Here is a 22,738-nt window from a genome sequence, read left to right as displayed (position 1 = left end):
AACTCGAATGAATGTTAACAATGCAAAGTACATCTTATCATCAAGTATGGGACCTCCTGTTCCCTATTACTGGTAGTCAAACTCGTTTTTCTTTGATGGAATTTGATTCATGAGCTTCTTTTCTAATTCTCTATATAAATGATCCAATTAAAACATTTCCTAAGTTAATGATCTCCATCCATGTCAAAACATAAATTAAAAAACAAAGGCATATAATACAAATCTATACCCCAAATATGACATCCATTCCAATTATTATTTTACTGTCATTCAAGATATAAAAGTTAAAAACATGGCAACAAAAAGGTAAAATCTACTAAACCCACATATGAGATATTCAATCCCCATTATTATGGTCACACGGAAAAAAGAGTTCGGCAGAAGTCCATTAATTTTGTAATGAAGAAAGTCTGCATAGTAAGATTCAGGAAATGGTGAGAAAGGCGTGGCACCTCACACTTAACACACTTCGAAGACAAAAGAGCCAAAAATTGATTAAGTTTCACGATACCTGATGTCAAATACCGAAACACATTTTGTTCAGACTAAAAACAGGCACACAACTAAGCACAGGGAGCAACAATGCCTGTTGTGGGAGGAGGATCCTTGTCATCAAAATTGTTCCAACCTCCCGTTACAACAGCTGGAGGATCATTAGAATCAGGTAATATCCACTCTACACCATCATCATCCGTTTCTTCAGTTTGCACATTTTCTTCTTGAACATTAGCTCGAACAGGGGATATAGCCAACTCCAACCTAGGAAATTGTTTGTCATTTCTAGTGGGTGGAGTCCACTCTGTGTGTTTTGTAGAGGAGAAAGATCTCCCACGACGACCTGATGAATGGCTGGGAAATCGTGGTTTGCTCCTAGAGCGGCTAGGACGATCTTGAGCTGAAGGGAGGTTAGGACGACCTTGAGCTGAAGAGAAGTCCCTCCAAGTAGTCGTTTGAGATCCCACTTGAGGCTGATTTATGTCCTCAGGGTTACCCCAACCATCCCATTCAGTTGTTGTAGGGTCACTGATGCCAGCTACATCCCACCCAGAACCAACATTTAGTGCTCCATTTTGTGCATTTCTTTCTTGTTGAACACCATTTTGATTAGAACATACAGCCCACTGGAATGCAGGTGCTTGTTTGTCATTTGTAGGGGGTGAAGCCCAATTAGAACATCCATCAAAACGCCCACCTGATCGGCCTTTATGACGACCTCGAAACTGTTGTCTGCCCCTAGAGCGGTTGGTGCAAGGTCGGGCTGAAGGATAGTTTGTATTAGGATTGGCTTGAAACCCTGTAGGCTGTTGACCCCTGTTCTCAAAGTTGCCACTACCTCCCCATCCATTGAAGGGGAGATCACCAACATCTGGCATGCCCCACCTTGAAACATTATCCACTACATTCTGCACATTATTTTCTTGTTGAACTCTTGCCTGATCAGTGTTTTGGGCAATCTCCCTAGAGCGGTTGGTGCAAGGTTGAGCCAAAGAATGATTTATATTAGGATTGGCTTGAGACCCTGTAGGATGTTGACCCCTGTTGTCAAAGTTGCCACAACTTACCCATCCATTGGTCGGGAGATCACCAACATCTGGTATGCCCCACCTTGAATCATTATCCACATTTTTTTCTTGTTGAACTTGCGACTGATCAGTGCCTTGGGGAATCTTTCCGAATGTACATGAGCCATAGCTGATGGATGTAATGAGCTCTTGGAGACGCTCCATCTCCATAGTCAACTTTTTAACTTGATCTTCAAATGCCAATCTTTTAGCTTTGGGAAGGTTGTGGGCCGAAACTGCAACTCAAGGTGTCCCACAATCAAAAAGATTATGACAACATACAAATCAAAAACAAATTGACACCTACATCCCAGAAGGAAGCGGTTTCTATTCTATTTCAATTGTATAACATGCAACAACGCACAAAATTAACAATGAATGCACATATTACGAAGGCTATGGCAAACAATTGAAAAAATAAATCTTAAATGTATCCTCCATCGTATACCACATTGTTGCACATAAAAGTCCATACAGTACGATAAAAATTGAATAAATCCCTCTTTCAACAGATGGCTAAAACATCTACAGACAGCAATAACTTGACACAAATATGCAGGAGCCAATCTCCAAATCACGAGAATAAATAGATACCAAATCTGTAGTTTATCATTTAAATATTAAAAACTCTGCTGATGTCTGATACAGCTCAATATATTCAAGAGTAGAATTGGACCAGTTGTAGAGCACCCAATGTCACGCAAAGAAATGAAGCATTTGTATAACAAACAAGCAAAGCTTTATATTTATTTCTAATCTGTAAAGCTGACAATGTATAGTAAACAGTCAAGGCATACAAAACACAGAGATGTAGACATCTCGACCCCCATTCACCTGGTATATATTGCATAGTCTAAAGATTCTACATCAGGATGGCTATTGATATTTCAGCACAATCCCACAAAATATGTATAATACTAGTAATGAAAAACAGAGGAGTATCTTAAAAATGATCAATTATATTATACCATGGAGCATCATTTTGATATGACATGGAACATGCTAGCTTGCAGTGTATCAATGTAAGAGACTATTTCGATGATTCGAGGGACTTTCATTGGTTATTGATTTAAAGGAAACAATTGCTGAATATGATACTTTGTTTTAAGGTTCGTTTGTTTGCAGAGCATCAACATAAATGAGTCTTCTGGAAAAAACTATGTTATCAATTTTAAATACAAAATATTCTTTAAACATCCTATACAATTCAACATGTTTCCAATCGGCAGTACATTCAAATCAAGAAAGAAAATTGCCAAACTATAGAAGACTGAAATCAAGAGAGGAAATGGATCGATCCTAGGAAAAACAAGCAGAGTTCTCCGTATCTTTCTAACTTGTAAAGATAGCAATGTACACAAAATGGCTGAGACATGCATGACACTATCACTAGAAAAAAAAAAGAGCAGAGATCTCGACTCCAATTTTACATAGAACTATTGCATAAAGCCTAAATAGTCTATAATAGCACAAAACATGGCACCAAACATCAGTAATGAATGCCAATACGAGTTTCTTAAAAAAAAAATCTGTTCGGCTTTGTACTACAGGCTTCTGATGCAGGTACTACATTGATTCTTGTACCCGGGGAATGCTTGACAAGCAATGACCTATAAGTTGGTTGCTGAACTTTGTCCTTATCTGTATTTCCTAGCACACTTCTTGCCACATTCTGTAACAGCTCTTTCTTTGATTTTGCTTTAAAGGCTTCGGAAGTCTCTAAAAGAGAAATTTCTGAAAGAATTTTAGTCAGTTAGAGATGAGAAAGCTCACCATTTGATGCAGCCCTTATTGTCTCCTCCTTCAAATGATTGATCATCTGGGTAAGTGGATGATCATTTGATTCACAAACTGGTGCTTTTCCCTTATCACGAGGAACTTGTAACGTTGACACAGTTGATCCTTTGACTGTAAAAACAACCGCAGGAAAGAAAAGTAAGTTTACAATACCAGAAAAAGATTGATTAACTTGATGCAACTTCTTTTGACAGTAGAAATACTAGCTCTTTGGAAGATTCACTTTATATAACCTTGGCACTTGATGGCCACAAATAAATACTAGCTCTTTGAAGATTCACTTTACATAACCTCGGCACTTGATGGCCACAAATAAATCTGATAAACAAGCCCAAAAGTAAATTTGAGTAATCAAAACTCTTACCCTCTTTTTGTTTTAACTTTGATCCTATCTTCCTGAAGAAGGAAACGCCCTACTTTGGACTAGAACAAAGACCTTGAAAAATAACTTTGCCTTCCAATACAACATTTGTTTACAAAACCACCCCCTTACATATTTGTCTTAAATGTTTTAAACCATTAGCACTCTTCAAACATATGCTACATGTCCAACCTCAACTTTGCCAATAACAGTTGTTTCCACAGCTATAGTTGATTTTGACCCCAAGTACACAGATCTAACAGCATTGATAGTGATTTAATCATGTCCGTCTGGTCAGTATAGCATTATCAATTTTTTTCTTCTATACACCTAATCTAATTTCATTCGAATTACTATTTAACTCCCTACTAGCAAACCATTCTTATTACATAGCTATTGGCTGTTTACATTGAAAGAAACTACCAATAAAGTATATTGCTATTCGCATTTAAGCTTAAACAAGGATTAAAAACCTAAAATCAAGTTTGTATGAAGATCAAATTCTGTTTCTATCAAAATGGATATGTTCAGTGTTGTCTTGGAAAAGTCAACTCATAGCAAGGAAAAAAATTTAAAATCTCACGTTCTTTAAGAGCAGACCACGCAACCGTAGCTGCATTGTTTTCTGCTTTCTTCTTATTATTGGCAGCTTTGCCTTCAAATTCCATCCCATTAAATTTCACAGTGCTTGTGAAAATAGGTCTACATGATACGTTGGATATAGTTGTCTTGTACACTGGCAAAGGACTTCCTTCTTTCTGTGCTTTTATCTCCAAAAGAATCTTGCCTATAGGTGACTCAACCTGTGAAGAGAAACACTGTTAGTTTATACCTTCATGATATGCTGCTAGATTAAGGAGCAAATGATGTCCCACCAAAGACGCATAAAATGAGAAGTTGTATAAGAATTTACCAAGGTAGATACTCTCTCAGAAAATGAATTGAGTGCTTCCAATGAGGCAGCACGTTCAGCTTGCCGCAATTTATCAAAGAATCCTGGACTCTCAAATGTTTGACCATCAAAATTAACTGTTGCCTTGAAACGAGGCCTATGTGAAAGACCAACATTGATACTGGAGTAAGCCGGGAAATGAAAACCACATGCCATAGCAAAATCATACAACTGACTTTTATGATTGCCTGCATACCCATAGAGCATAACTAGGGTTAATTTTAATTTTAAAGTTAGTGGAGCAAGTTAACAAATCGAAATTCCTTTGAACCATAATCAAATTCTTACAATACTGACTAAAATTATCCTGAACTATCTGTCCGACTGGCAACATTTTTTATGCAAGCCAGCAATCTTCCAAGTAAAAGAGTTTCTACTTAATGTTGCAAGACAGCTCTGTTATAATTATAATCTTCCAAGTAAAAGAGTTTCTACTTAATGTTGCAAGACAGCTCTGTTATAATTATACATGTTAACTCACAATGATAAATGTACGCTTTGAATCCTTTTTCGCTTTACTAAAAAAAGCTAAATCCACAGGTCATGTGACTTGAGAATTCTTAGTCATTTTCCCTCTCGATAACAAATATGGTTGTATACTCTAAATCTTGCATCATATTGCTATATTTATTAATTATTAGTTAACATGTGATATGTTACTCTCTTTTTTAAAAAAATTTCACCGTCCAATAAATGCTATAAATTTTTGTTTTCAATCCACTTAGCTTGCTCTCACGGAGTTGATTACTTTTTTATGCATGAATCATTTTCTCAACACAGCTTGGTTAATTTCTTTATTCCATTTTGAAATTTTGAAGTCACTCCCAACAGTTTACTGACAATTTCTCTGATCTTCTATTTGTATATATATCTAGCATAATTTTGTATATATACCCAGCATCATTTTGCCAATTCAAAGAAGTACCAAGGGCCGTATTCCTGATCTATCAATATATCATGAATGTATATAGAAAAAGCAAAACAAAACTAGATAACCACCACCTCATTTCTGTCAGATTAACAGAAACGAGGAGGTTTGAATTGTCCTAGAAACGAACCCCATAGCTTGGTCTCACGGAGGTTATTACTTTTTTATGCATGAATCATTTTCTCAACACAGCTTGGCTAATTTCTTTATTCAATTTAGAAATTTTGAAGTCACTCCCAACAGTTTACTGACAATTTCTCTGATCTTCTATTTGTATATATATCTAGCATAATTTTGTATATATACCCAGCATCATTTTGCCAATTCAAAGAAAGTACTGAGGGCTGTATTCCTGATCTATCAATATATCATTAATGTATATAGTAAAACCAAAACAAAACTAGATAACCACCACCTCATTTCTGTCAGATTAACAGAAACGAGGAGGCTTGAATTGTCCTAGAAACAAACCCCATAGCATGCTATGATACACACCTCATCTTTTTCCCTCAGTTTCTATCTATTTATTTTTCCCTGGCTCTAGATTAGCTTACAGAATTGAGACAAAACATGCCTTGGATGCTCCCTTCCATGATTGGAGATATTCAGATACCATCCAACAGATGATATAATTCGTGATCACTTTTGGTTAGCCATGGAGAATGAAGTTGGATGAGAAAGAACCACCAACATGCACACCCCATGAGCATCCCACTGAAGCCTGTTTCTTGTTAAAATCTGAATAGCCACAATAAGAGATCAAGACAGTAAGGCCAAGAACAGAGATATTGAAGGATACAAAGACAGGTCACAGATAAAATGGATAGATGCACCTCTACCAGGGCAGAAATAAAGAGATGCCCGAGCAAACTAACGAGTGTCTCAAGAGTAAGTGCCAACATATATCATAGTAAATTATAGACAAATCTGGAGAAAAGTTCAGCCATCATCATCCAGGTGAGCATTCACCCTAAATCAGGGAGAAATGCCTAAGTTCAGGGTTTCAGTTCTCAATGATTTAATGACTAGTTGCTTCTTTGAATAGGAGAAGAATCCACGTATCAAACATACATAAAAAGATCTAAAGAAAGCCCATCTATAACAGAAAAGGGAGTGCCATCGTGATGTTGTGCAGGTCACCGAAGCAAGAATCATGAAATGGTAGACGTGGTCTACCATCAGAATAATAAAAAGAGATTCACAATCACTAGGGAAAGCTACAGATGGCATATACACACAAAGTATAGGAAAAGAACCAGCAAATTATTGCGACTTATTGCCAAAAGTCAAGAAACCAGGGACCAATTAGAATTTCAGTTTCATATATCACTCTCCATATATTTTAACTATAATTAGAGGTATTATGCGTATAATTCATTGTTAGTTACCACAGTAAATTTCAATTGGCAATTAACTGAATTATTTCAGCGACCATTCTCATATGTGTCCAATCACAATTCCTTATTGGTCAGCATGCGGAAGATCAAGACTACCTAGTGAATATTCAGTTATATCCTATGCGTATGTTTTCTTGGCATAGAAATGATGAGAGCCTTAGCCAATGGCGCTGATAACTTGTTTGAACCTTTGTCACACTAGAAAAAAGGAAAAATGGAGCAAGAATCATGAAAAGGAAGATGTAATCTACCTTTAGAATCATAGAAAGAGATTCACAATCTCTAGTAAATGCTACAGATGTTATATACATATACAAAATACCGGACAAATCATTGTGAATTCTTGTTGCAAGGGTAAAAAAAGCAAGGACCAGTTAGAATTTCAGTTTCATACATCACTCTCTAAATGTATTTTAACTACAATCAGGGGCATAACAAACATATAGTTCATTATTAGTTACTGCAAAGCAAATTTCAGTTGGAAACTAGCTGACTAAATTACAAATACAGACTGATTTGCAAAGATCAAGACTACCTAGTGACTATTCAATTATATACTATGTCTATGTTTTCTTGTTTTCTTGGCACAGAAATGATGAGAACCAGAGCCTATGGTGCTAATAACTTGTTTGAACCTTTGTCAAACAAGAAAAAATGAAAAAATGGAACAAGAATCATGAAAAGAAAGATGTAATCTACCTTTAGAATCATAGAAAGAGAATCACAATCACTAGGAAACGCTACAGATGTTATATACATTAGCAAAATACAGGACAAATTATTGTGAATTCTTGTTGCAAGTGCCTAAAAAGCAGGGACTACTTAGAATTTCAGTTTCATACATCACTCTCTAGCTGTATTTTAAGTATAATGAATAATCAGAGGCATAACAAATATATGGTTCATTATTAGTTACTGCAAAGCAAATTTCAGTTGGAAACAAGCTGACTAATCTACGGGTGACCATTGCTACTTGATATGCATCCAATCATAATTCCTTATTGGTTAAGTATGCAGCAAATTTTAGTTGGCAAAAAACTGACTAATTTGCAAGGATCAAGACTACCTAGCACATATCCAATCATAACTGATATGTATGCTTTACGGGCACCAAAATGATGAGAGCCAGAGCTAATGGTGATATTAACCTGTTTGAACCACAGTTGTTACACATACAGAATAAAGGAAAATTAATGGGATTGTAAAAATGATTGAAAAAAATGTTGTGTAAAGAGTACCATCAGTACTAGTAGATAATCAAGCAAGAAACTAATAAGTAAACATTATTCAAAAACTAAACACATCTAAATAGAGTAAGTCAAGAAACTAGGTGAAGAATTTATCATTAAACTGGCTTCTTGAAAGACATCTGCTGATTTACATAAACCAAAGGGCTAGATGCATGGAGCAGAGAGGCTAGGTGAAGGATTAATTAGTATGCTACCTTTACATTTGCACAAACTAAAGGACCAGATGCAATTGGTTCCTATTAATACAATTTCATTCAATGAACTGTGTATTATGCTAGAAACTATAACACAGCTAAAACAAGAAGCACTCTTATGATCAGCATCATGGACTGTGGAAATCCTGTCTCTCAAGAAATTTTCATACATTGATGTAAAGAGAAATTTATTTTAATGAAAATTTCCAGTCTCAAACATCACAGAACATGTTTATACCCAATTAATTATCATTTATTCAAAAAGTTATTGCATGCAGGGGCAAAAATTAGAATATGTTTGCACACAGTAGGAACAAGAAAAGATTTTAACATAACGATAAAATTCATGCCCCTCCATTCCAACTTTATTCTAAATTGTTTCACACAATAAATTTAATGGAAATGCCATTGAATATTTTCTTTCATGAATAAATCAAGATCTGGAAAAGAATGCTTTGATAGTAACAATCCAATGCATGTACCTGGACAGAACTGTGAAATTGATATTCTTTCTTCTGGTTGTTGCAAGTCCTCAGGCCGCTGCCTCTTTCCTAGCATACCTGTAGTTATATTATTTTCTTGTTCATTGTTTTTCTCATTCCTGGAATTGCCGGAAATTGAACAGATGTTTCCCATATTTTGTTTGTTTGTTCCTCTTCCTGAATTGTCTGATGCTGACAATCCACGAGGAGATGCAAAATGTACTCTCGAGCTGGGAAATGAGTGAGGATGAATTTGTGGTAATTGAGCTGTCTGTTCTTTCTGTCCACTTGTTGGTAGCATATTTGTTATGCCAGACTCAGAAGTAGAGGGTAAACTTCCTGGTGGTTGTAGCATTTCCTCTTTGTTTGCTTCTTTTTGCAAATTTGAATGTATTTCACCAGACTGGATTTGGACTGTGAGTAATTATACACCATATTTTAGACCATTAATAAATAATCCTAAGGTCAGATTAAAAATGAAAAAGTTAACACGCCAAGATCCAAAAGATATTTAATCTGCAAAATAAAATACTTGAAAACTATAAAAAACTTAAAATCAACAAAGCCATTGCCTGCACCAAAAATTTCAAAGGCCTTGGTTGTTGATCAGACCCTTTCCCATATAATGAATTTCTTTAACAACTAGTCGATCTAAACAGAAAAAACACTAGACGACCTAAAGATCAAGTCAACATTAGCTGAAATGCTCGTAACAAATTCTCCCAGTTACATTTCAGGTCCAACAAGGACAATTTCAGCACTTACCAAACACGAATTAGAACAATATAGTCCTCCCCTTCAAACACGTTTGTGCTATATCATCATAGTGGGCTACAGTATATGAAAAGCCACTCCCTAATTATGAAACAACATTTGCAGGGAAACATATTGATTGGAGTTTCTAGATGATCTGCATGATTGTTTTTGATTCAACAGTTCAGTTGAACTGCTTCATTCATCAACAGGAACATGCACACAAAAGGATAGGCTTGAGATATTCTAAGTAGATATTAATACATCGATCACCCAGAAACTCTGCACAACACTCCAAAACAGTTGAGCTATGTGTGATACAAAACCATCATAACTGTCTTATGCCAAGAAGCCAGAATTCCCAAAGAAGCCTCCAGCTGATGCAAAAGATGAGTACGACCCATGAATATGCAACCTACACCTATTGTCATTTCAAGTGACTCAAAACTGCTGACACAACAAACATGACTGTAATTGAAAAAAGTAGGCATGGCCAACAAGAAGAAAAGTTAAGCTCTACCACTGTCACCCTAGGAAGCCCAGAATCACATGCCAAGAAACCAAGATTCAAAAAGCAGCTTTGAGTTGATGGAAAGTATGAGTAACACCCATGACGACGAGACCTGCACATATTCTAATATTGGAAACTCAAAACTATTGACACAATAAATATAACTGTAATTTAAAAAAAAGAAGACATGGCCAAAGAGAAAAGTTGTCTTTAGCACTGTGACTCTAGGGAGCCTGAATTTCCATGTTAAACAAAAGTATAATGGAGAAGATGTGTGCACCAGTAAACAGGGTACCTGGATCGCTCTCAGGGTACCTGGATTGCTGTTTCTCCAGGTGACCCAAGGGCCAAGGGCCAAAACCAATAAAGGGCATTCCCAAGGAGTTCACAACTGCTGTTGATTAAGTAAAACCAGTAAAATCAATCACAGCCATAGAAAAACTAGAGCTATACCACTATCACTCCAGAAAAGCTAAACTACATACCCAATAACAAAAAATACTTCAACTTTCTAGGTAACTTGAAACAGTCTTGACACCGTTGGAAAGCTATAGACTCATGGACTATATAGTATATAGGATACCAAAACAAAATTCTCCAACAAAACCCTCATGCTGTTAAAAAACTATGGCCCAGCAAGGACTCAAACCAACAACCTTCCAATAAGGTATCTAAACCCCCATGTATTTAGCATAGTCTATAGATGGGATTCCACGTAGGTAGCTTGGAATCCCATTTTTAAAGGGCAGGTGATTCTGTGTGAGAGTAATATTGGAAAGCAATTAAATTTAGGATCTAATCCCATAGTAGCATTACACTCCAAAAACTCATAATTAACCCAAGTAATGACCACCTAACTCATTTGCCATGCCATTGCAATTTTTCAAAAGTGGTCCTGAAATTTAGTTTATATATAAAATTAATTATTTTAGCTTATTTTTACATCCAGGAGAAGAAAATTAAACACCCAGGAAGATTGGAAATTTCTAACTATTCAAGTTAAACTTTGAATAAATTGTTTTTGAATTAAAATTCTGAACACTATTTGAGGGTTTCTCTTTCAGTTATACCTTAAGGAGGGTTCAGCATAAAATATTGCCCTAAAATTTTGGGCACTATTGAGGATATTTCTTTTAATTATTCCCTACTGAGGGTTCAGTATAAAATTTTGGGTTGGCCCTAAAATAGTTGGTTGTGTTTAATGAAAGCAGTACTTGCCTACTATCTTAGGACCAAGCAAATATTTTTTACATATACCCTCGTTGGTAAAAGTAAAATATTTGGTTTTTTAATTATTATGGGCTTTTAACTTTTTAATATATTATGTTTATTTTATAATCAGTATGCATTGTATTTGACATCAAATAGAAAACTAAAAAATTATTCTTTTACAAATATAATATTCATGTTTTAGGTCCCCCTAGTTTTTGCCAAGTTTTTTCCATTCTAAACCTAGCTAAAACTGAATTTCATTTACACTTTTACCATGCTGTGTCAATGCCATGTACATGGAATGCTACCATCTAAGGACACTATGGAGGGAAGCTTGCTAAAATTCGGGTGCTGCTGAGAAAACTTAGGATCCCTTTCTAAGAAAGGTGTCCCATGGAAGTATCTTGGATTTGTAATGTCCCCAATTTTTAAGGTGACATTTAGTTAAATTGATTTTTATTAAGTTATCAAAATATAAATAAAATATCCATTGATGACTTGATATTAATTAATTTAATTAAATATTAAATAAAGTTTCCATTTTTCAAGTCGGTCTTATCTTCTAGAAAGTTCTCGGAGATCTTTATAAGGAGGCTTGCTGGGAGTTGTAAGGATGCTTTTGGAATTGATAAACGTTTATGATTTCTGGAGACGGAAACCTTCAGGAGTTCGAAGAAGAGCTAGACGAAAACCTAGTTCTTTTGAGGAGTGGATTCATGACGGAGTTCACAGCTGAGCCAAAATTGTTAAGTCTTCATTCAAAGACAAATTTATAGAGGTTTATGGTTGGTCCCGAAATAAAGACAGATACATTGCCAGTCGGTTGTTTGAGGGAAAAAGGTCGCATTATCTCCAGCGATTGATATTGTCAGCGTGCTCTATTGATATAAATCATCGCATATATTGAAGGCTTCTTTAATACTTTGTGTGGACTGAGTTATATTTGGTTTCATATGCTTGCAAGTCTGTATTTCTGCCTTAGCGCACAAATGCTAATTGGGACAAAATACCCGAGAAGCTGAGACAAGGAGGGATCTAAGTCGAGGGAGGTATGAACAGCAGAAGGAACGATCTGGAAACTCTAGCACCTTGCATCAAACTTCCACCTTCGCCTTTGTCTTCGACAGGGCTCAGGCCATAAAAGTGAACAAGCTCATACAGTTCACCAGGGGAGTTAAGTAGTTGACTAGCAGCTGCATATAGTTAGATCATCGCTGTGAATCTGGATCATATAGTTTTCAGAATTGCACCCATATGGTGTTATAGGCCTTTTTGTCTACAGCCAGACAAACGATTTGCATAGGAGCTGTTCCGATCTGTAAGTCACCAAAGTACTAAGGATTAATAAAGATATTGTCTGGATTGATAATAATACATTTTGCCTTTTCTCTTTTATGGATTGTCGGAAGGCCAGACAAACGATTTGCATAGGAGCTGTTCCGATCTGTAAGTCACCAAAGTACTAAGGATTAATAAAGATATTGTCTGGATTGATAATAATACATTTTGCCTTTTCTCTTTTATGGATTGTCGGAATATGGTAGTTGATTACTCTGAGAATTATTGAAGATTGTTTTAATGTGTAAGTTTTCAAGTTGGTTGTATGGATGGAGCAAACTAATGGCACTCTGAATTCGTATGTCTGAAAGCATTTTCCTGGTGATTATTTTATTCTGTATGATTCTGAAAGCAACAATAGAAAAATTCCCTGAAAAAAAATAGGTTAGGGATATTTCAGTGGTATCGGAGCCAGATTTCTGCCAGCCTGTGGGATGTTAAGGATGATTTTAGAAATGGAAGAGAGGGAAAATAAAATCGCAGCCTCCAAAATTGCTGGTTGGTATAACAAATATCAAAAGTTTAAGAGTCTACTAACATTTCAGGAATACCTAAGTCTGACGGGAAACATCATACCTGTGAATGAGGAGATTATCAGTCTTTGATGAATACTCAAGCAAACCTGAGGATGTCAAGGCCACTGAACCTTTTGACAAGTACTACATAAGAAAAAGGAAAGAAGAAATGGATGTTGGATCAGAATTTTCAACCAGAATCGAAAGAGGTTAAAAGGTTTGAAGAGTTTGCTAAAGACACAAGTTGTTAAGTATAATGGATCAGAGTATTGTCCTAAAGCCGAGTTGGATGAAGAGACTAAAATGAATGAGAAGAACAAAGAGCCAGAAGAAATATTTAAGGAAGAAGAAAACTCAGAAGTGGCTATTGAAGAAGAGATATATAAGAAAGAGGAATCAATCACTCAAGTTCTACAGCTTACAAATGATCATGGGAGAGATAAAAATCAGCCATATGAGGATATGATCAAGCAAGAATCAAGTATAAGGTTGAAGGAAATGCTCAAGCAAAGAGGTATGATCCAGGAAGTTTTATTGGGATCTCTACTTTGCATCATGAGATTCATAAGTTTATCTTTTAGAGAATCCGTTGAAAGCTCAAATCATAAGGGAAGATGGGATAGTTGAGCACACATTTGGAGGATCAGCCACCAGTGTTAGACCTACACATTTAGAGAAAAACATAATTGGATTGGACTTGGTTAAGCTTTTGGTCACTCAAGGTGAGTTTGAGGAGTTATTTCTTTTGCCGGCACACATGGTAGAGCAGATATCTTTTGGATCAGCATATGTAGTAGTGTACATGGATGGTGGTATTGCTGATTCAGCTTTGCTTAAGCGTGTGGATTCTCTTGGGAAGATCATTGATACAGTTTTGGAGTATAGAGCTGCTCAATTTTCAGAGTATGAGGAATGCATAATCAATGTTCTTCATATTAAGTGGCTTTTACTCTGGGTTGATATGTCTCAGCTGAGCCTTGGTACATGGCAAGCTGGAACCACAAAGATTTTAGGGACAGTTACTGATTGGAGGAGCTGGAGAGGATTGTATTGTCTTTCTTTTATAGGCGATTGGCTTATTGAAGAACTTCCATCATCCATTGTCATTGGAAGTACTTACTGCTTCACTTGGTGTGAGATTTTCAGGCGAATAGATGCTGTCCTTACAACAGCAGCATGTGGTATATTGGCATGTCTGATTATGCACTTAGGATGATCATTGATAACATCCTTGGGAACTCATACAAATTTAGATGGACATTGGGCATAGGTGGTATAAGAAGAGACTTCTATCCTCCTAGTTTTCATGGGTACAAGGGTGTGATGATTTGGGATTGGTCAATCCGCTTGGTGATGCTATCTGTAGTGCTGAATCCTGCAATTTCGTAGTGGAAATTGCAGGATTCAGCACTACAGATAGCATCAGGGTGGAGCAGCAAAGTGATGTAATGTTGTTCATATGGCTAGTTTGGGATCCTGGTGGTATAACAAAGAATTGCTTGAGGACAAGCAATGTTAGGGCCGGGAGGACAGTAATGTCCCCAATTTTTTAGGTGACATTTAGTTAAATTGATTTTTATTAAGTAATCAAAATATAAATAAAATATTGGTTGACTTAATATTAATTAATTTGATTTTTATTAACTATTATATTGTCACTTTATTAACTAAAGTTTCCATTTTTGAAGTCGGCCTCATCTTCTAGAAAGTTCTCGGAGATCTTTATAAGGAGGCTTGCTGGGAGTTGTAAGGATGCTTTGGGAATTGATAAACATTTATGATTTCTGGAGACGGAAACCTTCAGGTATTCGAAGAAGAGCTAGACGAAAACCTAGTTCTTTTGAGGAGTGGATTTGCAACAGTGTTCACAGCTGAGCCAAAACTGTGAAGTCTTCATTCGAAGACAAATTTATAGAGGTTTATGGTTGTGTTGATGTATTTTTTATGCACATGCGAACACAGAATAAAATACCAAGTTATCTTATCCTCTCTTGAACAAAGTTATTCGAATGCTGAAGATTTGCCTAAGGATCAATCGAAATAACTCCAAGGTTCTTATATGTAGGTTCTCTACATGTAGATAAGCTCTGTCGGTGTGATGTGATTATGCTGGATTAACAAGGGGACTTACATTCGACTGCCTAAGCGTTTAATCTGCTGGAACTTGAATCCTATCTACTAGCTAGAAGATAAAGAAATATTAAAAGATACAGGGTTTAGAGAATCTATCCTAGGCCCTAGAATGCAAGGATATAGATGAATGACTAGGTGAAGTCCAATTGGGTTGGGTCTCACCATCAGGTTGAACAATCCGACACCAACTCAATGTGATCTTCTAAGGGATGCTTCAAATATATTCGAATCGTACACCATCAGACACTAATCACCATTCAAGTTAATGCATGAACAATAGACATGTAACGACTCGAGATTAAGCTCATTTTAAGCCAGTCGACCACGCAGGGCGCACTTACAATCAGAGAGAGGCTAGTGGTTTGGATTAGGCGGATTCCACGCGAGTGCATTCAATAACTTCCTTGATTCAATCTAATTATTTACCATCTAAAATGAAGATTCAACAAGAGACCATGCGTATTGCAAAGAAACAACACACTTCACCATAACTTCAATGAAAATGGAGTTTATTTAAAATAAAGGCAACAATTTCTTGCCTTCTCTTCCTAATCTACTCTAATTGCTATTCTATTTGCTGAATATTCACTATTGACTATTCTCTAACTATTAACCTTTACAAATGAAGAGCCAGAGCTTTATATAGGGAACTCTCTACAATTCAATGGCTCTGATTGATTTACAATCAATGGCTAGGATTACAAGATGGAAACCCTAATTAGGGTTTGTTACAACAAATTCCCTTAGCCAATGAGAAAATTACATTCAAAATTTGAGAACCAATAGATGTCAAGGGTAGGTTCCTCAAAGTTTGCACCATCACTAGTGAGTCGGGTACATTGAAACTGGACATGTCGATGTGGACCTATCTGACTAGAGGGGCAGTGACTGGGATGCCACCTTGTCTTGCATTTGTGCTTGGTATATTTGATGAATGATGTACCTCCTTGACTCTCATGTGCTTGATGAAGCCTCCTTGATTATACATATGATAAGAAGTCATGGTCAAGTCACCTTCTCTAGTAGCTCATCTTGCCTTGAAATGTTTACAAGATCCTTCTTCTCTACCATCTTGTGATCTCCTTGAGGATAATTCTAACACTTGAAGTCCTTTAATTTTAGCAACACCCTGAGTACTCTCCCACGCATTTGAAGTGTCCTTGATGATGATGAAACTTTGAAGAGGTCGCTCTTGTCCTGGCCTGATCTTCCTCCATCTTGATTTTGATGGACCTGCAAAACAAACAAAAAAGATTAAGAATACATGATATATTGATTCTAACATAGCATTTCTTACCTTAAAAAGGCATTAGAATTAATTTCGCTTTGGACCTTCCCCAAGGACAGGTCCTATTATGAAATTCACTCTGGACCCTCTAGAAGGGTCAAGAGCGAAATCTTGCATTCTAGTCAATCTTCTTTCATATAACTTCAATTTCAACCTCACCTTACCAAGATCAAATCATTCGCTTCCAAAATTGCCTAGGAATAAATTTTTCGCTGACGGACCTAGGCAAAACATTAGACCTCCTAGGAATTTCCCTCTGGACCCTTTGGAAGGGTCAGGAGCAAAATTTGCCTTTAAGCCTCAAATTCATCATCTCATTGCCTCAAATCACTTTTCAAGGCAAGTACACATCAATCCTTTCCCAACCATGCCTTAGGAACCAAGATCTTGGTCTTCACAAGGCGCAAAATAGAGGTTTTAGGAAATTTCACTCTGGACTCTTTGGAAGGGTCAGGAGCAAAATTTGATAGAGTTGCTCAATTAGACCTCATTTTCAACCTTTCCTCATCAAAACAAGTGTTTTGCCTTCAAAATGCTTGGGAATGGATTAGTTCATAGGTTGAGCAAGGTATAATGCTTCATGAAGAAATTCGCTTTGGACCCTTTGGAAGGGTCAAGAGCGAATTTGCTCTTTTTGGCTCAATTCATGTCCCTTTTTCACTCATCTTGCTTTAGACTTGTCTTTTTGAATCCTTTCCTTGCCACGTATGTCCACCATTTGATGTCCCTAGTGAAGAAATAGGTCTTTTGGAAGATTTCACTTTGGACCCTTTGGAAGGGTCAGGAGCGAAATTTGCAATTATGCTCAAATCCTTCACTTTTCATCACTTCACTTTGTTTCATACATCAATACTCTCTCAATTATGCCATAGGGATAAGTTTTATGAGGCAAATTAGGACCAAGAAAGGAGATATGAGGAAATTCGCTGTGGACCCTTTAGAAGGGTTAGGAGCGAATTTGAGGAATTAGTCTTAAATACCATCCAAACACTCAAACTTCACCCTCAATCACATTGCTCTCACCTTAGGACATACCAACAAACCACCTTAAGGAAGTGCTTAGTCAAAATGTTGAATGAAAAGTGCATTTTAACAATTTCGCTTAGGTACCTTTGGAAGTACAGGACCTATCTAGGAATTTCGCTCTGAACCCTTTGGAAGGGTCAGGAGCGAAATTTCATGTTTTAGGCTCAAATTCCAAATTTTCCCCTTAGCTTTGCTCTTAGACTTGGCTGTTGGGTCCTCCCTCCATCTCAATCAAGTCTATTTGCCCTCAAATCTACTTGAAATAGGATTCATTCAACTGTTTGAGTGAGATAATAAGTCTTTTGAAGAATTTCACTCTAAACCCTTTAGAAGGGTCAGGAGCGAAATTTGCAATGTTAGTCTCTTCGTCAAGATTCATATATGGAATATAACATTTAAGTATAAGAAAGAAGAAAGACTTATACTTTAAGTTATATTCCATATATATTGTCAGGATGTTTGAAAGTTGTTTCGGACCTCCATGAGTTATAATGCAAAATCTAGTTTTTGGAGGATTCTTCAATTTTCCAGACTTAGCCAAATTTCAGGACATTTGAGGATCAGGATGACATTCTAGACTTCTTAAGGCGAATTCGCTCTGTCCTTGATGCAAGGGATGGGACCTAGGAGGAAATTATGCATTCAACCAAGGTTTGATTTAGCAACTTGAAGTGCGACTGGATAGTACACAAAAAACACCCTAGGAATGATCTAAATAACCCCTAATCACTCAATTGACCTGACCTCTTTGAGTTGATCCACCTGACTCAATCCCTTCAATGCAAAGGCTAAGACACTAAAACGACTAACAACAAAACCAAAAGGGCTAACCCTAGAAAGCAAAAAGTAGGGGTCCCCATTTGTAATGGGGCGATGTGTGAATACGTCACAACAGGTTGGTCCCGAAATAAAGACAAATACATTGCCAGTCGGTTGTTTGAGGGAAAAAGATAGCATTATCTCCAGCGATTGATACTATCAGCATGTCCTATTGATATAAAGCATCGCATATATTGAAGGCTTCTTTAATACTTTGTGTGGACAGAATTATATTTGGTTTCATATGCTTGCAAGTCTGTATTTCTGCCTTAGCACACAAATGCTAATTGGGACGAAATACCCGAGAAGCTGAGACAAGGAGGGTTCTAAGTCGAGGGAGGCACAAACAGCACAAGGAACGATCTGGAAACTCTAGCACCTCGCATCAAACTTCCGCCTTCGCCTTTGTCTGCGACAGGGCTCAGACCGTAAAAGTGAACAAGCTCATACAGTTCACCAGGGCAGTTAAGTAGTTGACTAGCAGCTGAATATAGTTAGATCATCACTCTGAATCGGGATCATATGGTTCTCAGAATTGCACCCATATGGTGTTATAGGCCTTTTTGTCCAAGGCCAGACAAATGATTTGCATTGGAGCTGTTCTGATCTGTAAGTCACCAAAGTACTAAGGATTAATAAAGATATTCTCTTGATTGATAATAATACATTTTGCCTTGTCTCTCTTTTATGGATTGTCGGAATATGGTTGTTGATTAATCTGAGAAAAGACTGTTTTAATGTGTAAGTTTTCAAATTGGTTGTATGGATGGAGCAAACTAATGGCACTCTGAATTCACATGTCTGAAAGCATTGTCCTGGTGATTATTCTATTCTGTATGATTCTGAAAGCAACAATAGAAAAATTCCTTTAAAAAAAAATAGATTAGGGATATTTCAGGATTCCCATTTCTAAGGACAAATGATTCAATGTTACTGTAATGTTGGACAAACTGGAAAATTTTGGTTATGTACCCACAGAGCAGAGCTAGCTAAAATTTCTCTGCAAATACTGCTCAAAAAACCAAGGAATTTTTTCGAAGCAAAAAATTCCCTAGTTTTGAAGTTTCTTTTCTATTAAGAAATCTTAAGTGGAACTAAGGAATTCTGGATGAGAAACTATAGTAACTATATGCAATAGACATCAAAACTTTAAAAAATATCATGCAGGGTGCTTATAGGTTTGTTAAAAGCTAGGCTGACCCATGCAATTTTTTAATAAGCACAATGCAAATTTTGGAGTCTTCTGCACCGTTTAACTACAAATTTGTCACATGGCTGCACATTTTCGTCTTCCCTCCCTTTTCACTTTCCGTTTCAATTTTACCTCTAAAATTTAGTAATTCCAAAAAATCAGTAGAGTGGTAATTACTTAAAATAAGCAAGAAAAAAATTCAGTAAATTGGTAGTTACTTAAAATAAGCAGGTAGAAAAAGTTTATTATGAGCTCACTATCCGCAAAAAGTCTCCTAAAAAGTTCGAGAAGTGGCTCCGAGTAAAATTAGCTAACCGGCTGTAGAAAACTTTCAGAACCTCCTTCCCTAGACCAGCTTTGCAACTACATATATGGATTAATGGATCTCCTCTTTTACAAGGAAAGACTCATTTTAATGATGTAGCTGCATTTTTTATTTTTTATTTTTCCATGGCTCTGTCCTCGAGAGTAAAAAGTTCCACGTCACTTCTATGGGACCACATCCGAAGATAATGTAGGAACTGCCATATTTTTTTGTATAGTTTTTAAAAAAAAATTATTCATGTACTAAAGTTGTTCAGGTGTCAGAGAGGGGGAGCTTGAGGTTTCCCAGATTAGCAGAGAAAATTTTAGGTTATTCATCTACCAGGTAGCAGCCATTTCTTAAGGTAATTCTTTTTTCAATTTCTCCACAATATTATAAAACAAAGTTTTTATTCTCATTTTCTTTAAACTTGTGGTAGCCAAACGGTGCTCTGTCATTGGCATAAGACCATATTAATACAAACTGACCTTAAAATTTCTGCACAACTAAAACAGATTAGAAGCACCCCTTCCATGAGACCACCACCAAAGCCAAAATTGGACATACCCAAGTGGAGGGGATCCTTCCATGGGTACTACCACTCAAGCTAAAAATGGTCATGTGCAAGTGGAGTTACCCTATTTGCGTAGCTCAAAAAATTAAACAGGCACCAAAAGGGTAAAAATAATTAAATAAATAAGCTTTCACTTGCAATACAAATAATGCAGAATTTAAAAAAAAAAAATTATAAATAAGCTTTCACTTGCAATTCAAATAATGCAGAAACTTTTATTTCTTTTAAATTCCTACTTTACCCAAAATAGATCTAATGCTAAATAAGCCCATGGAAGACTAGTACTCAAATCCAGATTTCCCAACAGCCTTGCCCTCATCCTGTTGACAAGGCAGATATTGCAGCTTACTGCATTAACTATATTTCAATTTCACGCATTGCACATCACAACCCTGATATGGTTGACAATATAGAATATCTCAACTTCATGCGAAACCCAACTCTTAAAAAATCATGTGCCAGCTAGAAGTCTACAACTCATGTCTGCAATTCCCAACACAACCAAAATCGACATAACCAAACGCAAAATTGGTAATGTTGAAAATTCAGACTGTTTTAACATCGTGTATTATCTGCCACACCCTTAACGATTGAGAACCCGTTAACCATCTAAGACCAAACCCACAATTCCAACGTAGGGGTTCAACCAACACAACCTAAACCCACATTACACCTTTCCAGCCCAAACCCACTTTACACCTGCACAGCACCAGTACTCTTAGCATGTATCATATTTCAACTGTATACATTACCCTCCACGACCATAATTCATTTGAAAGGCAATTCTGTCCCCACCCCAGGTATATATTACCTCTACCACTGGCCTAGTATTTTCAATTCTGGAAGAAACAGCCACTAAATAATAAAAGGGATATAAACCAAGAACAGGGAAACTGAATCCCTAATTCCTAAGGCACCCAGAACAGAAATGAGCATATGCAAGAAGAGTTCGGTTATAATTGATCAACGCAAAATAATACGCAAATACAAAGATTAAAAGAACACATGAAATACCCCACAAAACAGTATAATCAATCCACATTTTTGCTTTTCTTATGATTTCTCAATGAAAGTTCATTGTAAATAGCAAATATTGATGCACTGAGTACATAATTAAATTTTCTAATTCCCAATTAGGGTTCATAGCCAAAAACAATGCGAGTTCACCCAAAAGCGGGATATTTGAACCCTTCTCATCTCGGCAAGCCCCAAAGAGACCCAATTCACAGTTATCTGTCCTCAAATGACAAAGACACACAAACAGACATAATTCACAGTAGGCTGGCAATCAAAAAATTCATACACAAAAGGCACAAAAAGACTCAATTCCTTGTTATGGTATCCTTTAAACAACAAGACACGTATACAGACACAGTGGGGTTCCCTCCAAAATACAAGCCAGATAATCAGGCTTAAATAGAAATAAACAAAAATTGAAACAACAGACAAATAAACTCATCAATTACAGAAGACCACAGCATACCACTCACAGACCATCAGACTAAAGTAGCAATTGCAGACTTTGACAGGACAACAAATCCATAAATTTACAATTGAGCGAAGAGCACAGCTTACTAGGCACAGCAGGCCCATTTGTTTGCATGTGTTCGTCATCTGGTTTAGCAAAGAGGGCATCAAGAGCAACATTTGCAGCAGCATTCTCAGCTTCTCTCAAAGTCCTAGAGCTCCCAGGACTTTGGAAGGTGAGCCCACAGAAACTAACAGATGCCCTGAATTGAGGAGCACAGTCTGATCCATCTTTGGCGAATACATATGTGGGCACATTACTATACTCTGCCTGAACTATTTCTTGTAGCTTTAACTTGGATATCATCTTCACAATCTCTTCAAAACAGAAAAATATGTGAAGCAGCAACACAGGGTAGAACTGTTTCCCTTCTTGGTTTCCTTTTGGAGTGGAATTGAGCAGCCGAAGTGCATGCATCGAAGTTAAAAAACATGGAAAGGATTCCTTTTTTTCATGTTGGTTAGTTACGTGGCGGAGGGAAAATGAAAGTACTGGGCATTAGTGGAAGGGAGAGAAATCTGAGAACAGGCTACCGCCATTTCTGCCACTCCCATCGTACACTTCAAACATGTACCAATAAAACATAGAATGAATGCATCTTAAAATAATTTTATGAAAGCAT

The 22,738-nt window shown here is 36.7% G+C and overlaps 1 protein-coding gene across 1 annotated transcript; it reads right to left on the bottom strand.

The window, feature by feature from the left end:
* Window positions 1-363: 363 nt before the first annotated feature.
* LOC131051409 (uncharacterized) lies at window positions 364-22,737 on the bottom strand. Its single transcript, XM_057985929.2, has 6 exons — window positions 22,164-22,737; window positions 8,924-9,337; window positions 4,634-4,860; window positions 4,304-4,523; window positions 3,336-3,470; window positions 364-1,798 (listed from the first exon to the last, which is right to left on the bottom strand). The coding sequence occupies exons 1-6, from the start codon at window positions 22,531-22,533 to the stop codon at window positions 564-566; spliced, it is 2,601 nt and encodes an 866-aa protein (XP_057841912.2). The 5' UTR covers window positions 22,534-22,737; the 3' UTR covers window positions 364-563.
* Window position 22,738: the final 1 nt, after the last annotated feature.

The sequence above is a fragment of the Cryptomeria japonica genome, chromosome 5 (assembly GCF_030272615.1).
Source record: "Cryptomeria japonica chromosome 5, Sugi_1.0, whole genome shotgun sequence".
NCBI lineage: Eukaryota > Viridiplantae > Streptophyta > Pinopsida > Cupressales > Cupressaceae > Cryptomeria > Cryptomeria japonica.
Note: the sequence above shows the minus strand (reverse complement) of the source record. Positions and strands in the feature narration are given on the sequence as shown.